General features: G+C 40.7%; 1 protein-coding gene across 1 annotated transcript in view; it reads right to left on the reverse strand.

Annotated features, from left to right (window-relative positions):
• The window catches only part of LOC126402366 (deoxyribonuclease gamma-like), an 18103-nt gene that overhangs the window by 6630 nt on the left and 9841 nt on the right, over positions 1-1632 (reverse strand). The window contains exons 5-7 of the mRNA XM_050064267.1: positions 849-918; positions 787-814; positions 349-461 (exon numbers count right to left, since the gene is read on the reverse strand). Coding sequence (XP_049920224.1) covers positions 349-461; positions 787-814; positions 849-918 — 211 coding nt within the window. The remainder of the gene's footprint in view (positions 1-348; positions 462-786; positions 815-848; positions 919-1632) is intronic.

Genomic DNA, 1632 nt, shown 5'->3' on the forward strand with positions numbered 1-1632 from the left:
TCATCACTGTCGACTGTTACTGTTATTGTAAAGTGTTAGTACGTCATAACAGAGTAATTTACAAAGTCATAAAAAAATCAGTGTGAGCACTTTTCTCGTGCTGTCTTCACTTATACGTTGGCTCCCTAAGGTGGAACTCAGTCATTAAAACTTTGAGAACCCCTGATCTCAGATTTCTGTTTCCAAATGCTCTGAAATGTTCCCCCAGACCCCCCCCTGGAGGGTTGGGTTGCAGAAGGTGTTGATAGAAAAGGCCACCCCTTCAAATGTGAAATAGGTGATTACGGCCCTAGTCTGGAAGGCTCTGACCAGCAGACTCTTCCTTCACATCGAATCCCATTTCCTCACCTGGTTTTCCCATTTCTTGCTGACTTCAACAAAGACGTCGTAGAGCCGGTCGATCTCCTTGACGGCCTGACCGGGATCAGTGTGCAGGGCAACCAAAATAAAGTTCTTGATTGCTGCAGAACAGAAAGAAGGAAGAAAGGGAAGGAGGAGAGAGGGAAGGAGGAAGAGTGAAAGTCAGTCAATCACAGCTCCTCTGAAAAGTTTAGAATCAGCTCTTATATTGAACCTGAAGCATCAAAGACCATTCAGACACACAGAGGCGTCCTCTCACATCTGACTGGACCATATCAGCCTCTGTGGCAGCAGACTATGAACTTTTAAAAGGCAGGTTTTTCTGTAGTTTGTTCCACCTCTGCATATCCTGTATACACGTCCTCCTGTATCACTGAGCTAATTTGGCTGAAAAAGGGAAATCTGTTGTGTTTTGCATCCACTGACCAATTTTGCTGCTTTGGAAGTGAACGGTTGCATCCACTGACCAATTTTGCTGCTTTGGAAGTGAACGGCTCTCTGACGAACGACTGTTTCTTCTGGTACTGATGCTTATCTGTCACATTCACTGTCTCCATCCTGTTTGGACAGAAGAAGACACAGAGGTCAGATTTGCCGGTGGAGGAAAAGAAGAAAGGACGGACTGTATATGTGTTTTCATTTATTGTCTTATTGTCAGTTCAGCTCGATCGAAGGCTCTTTCTGCGTCAACAGCATTAGAGTTAGTTCCTTCTTATACTTTTTTGCAAACTGTATTAAGGACAGACATGTTCTCGTATTAGTTTTTAAATCTCTGTTTGTATAAATCCAGTTTGATTGTGATGGATGATATTTGGTAGAATTTGTGCTAGTATGTTATTCATGGCTTTAGTAATTATTTTTTTATCACAATCAATTAAATTAATTGATCTGAAATCAGACGGTCTATCACAGAAATGGTTGCTAAATACATAGTTTGAGGAAGCGTTTGATTATTTTGAGCAGGATTTACAACCTCTATAAAAAATATGGTTTATACTCGACCAAAAAGTTGAGAAGAACTCTGCTGGTATGTCGATGTCATACATTATTTTCTTAGAGAAAACATTTTCTATGAATTTGCCCTTAAAGTTAAGACAAGATCCTGGTTAAGCATCTTAAGCATCTTAGCCAGAGTGCAGAATTTGGGAGGATATATCAGCAGAAATAGAATATAATATAATAAGTAGGTTTTCTTTAGTGTATAATCAATAGCCAGAGCCTTCAGCTATCAGGCTCCTCTCCTGTGGAATCATCTTCCTGTTACGGTCCGGG

This window comes from Epinephelus moara, chromosome 16 (genome assembly GCF_006386435.1).
Source record: "Epinephelus moara isolate mb chromosome 16, YSFRI_EMoa_1.0, whole genome shotgun sequence".
NCBI classification, from domain to species: Eukaryota; Metazoa; Chordata; class Actinopteri; order Perciformes; family Serranidae; genus Epinephelus; species Epinephelus moara.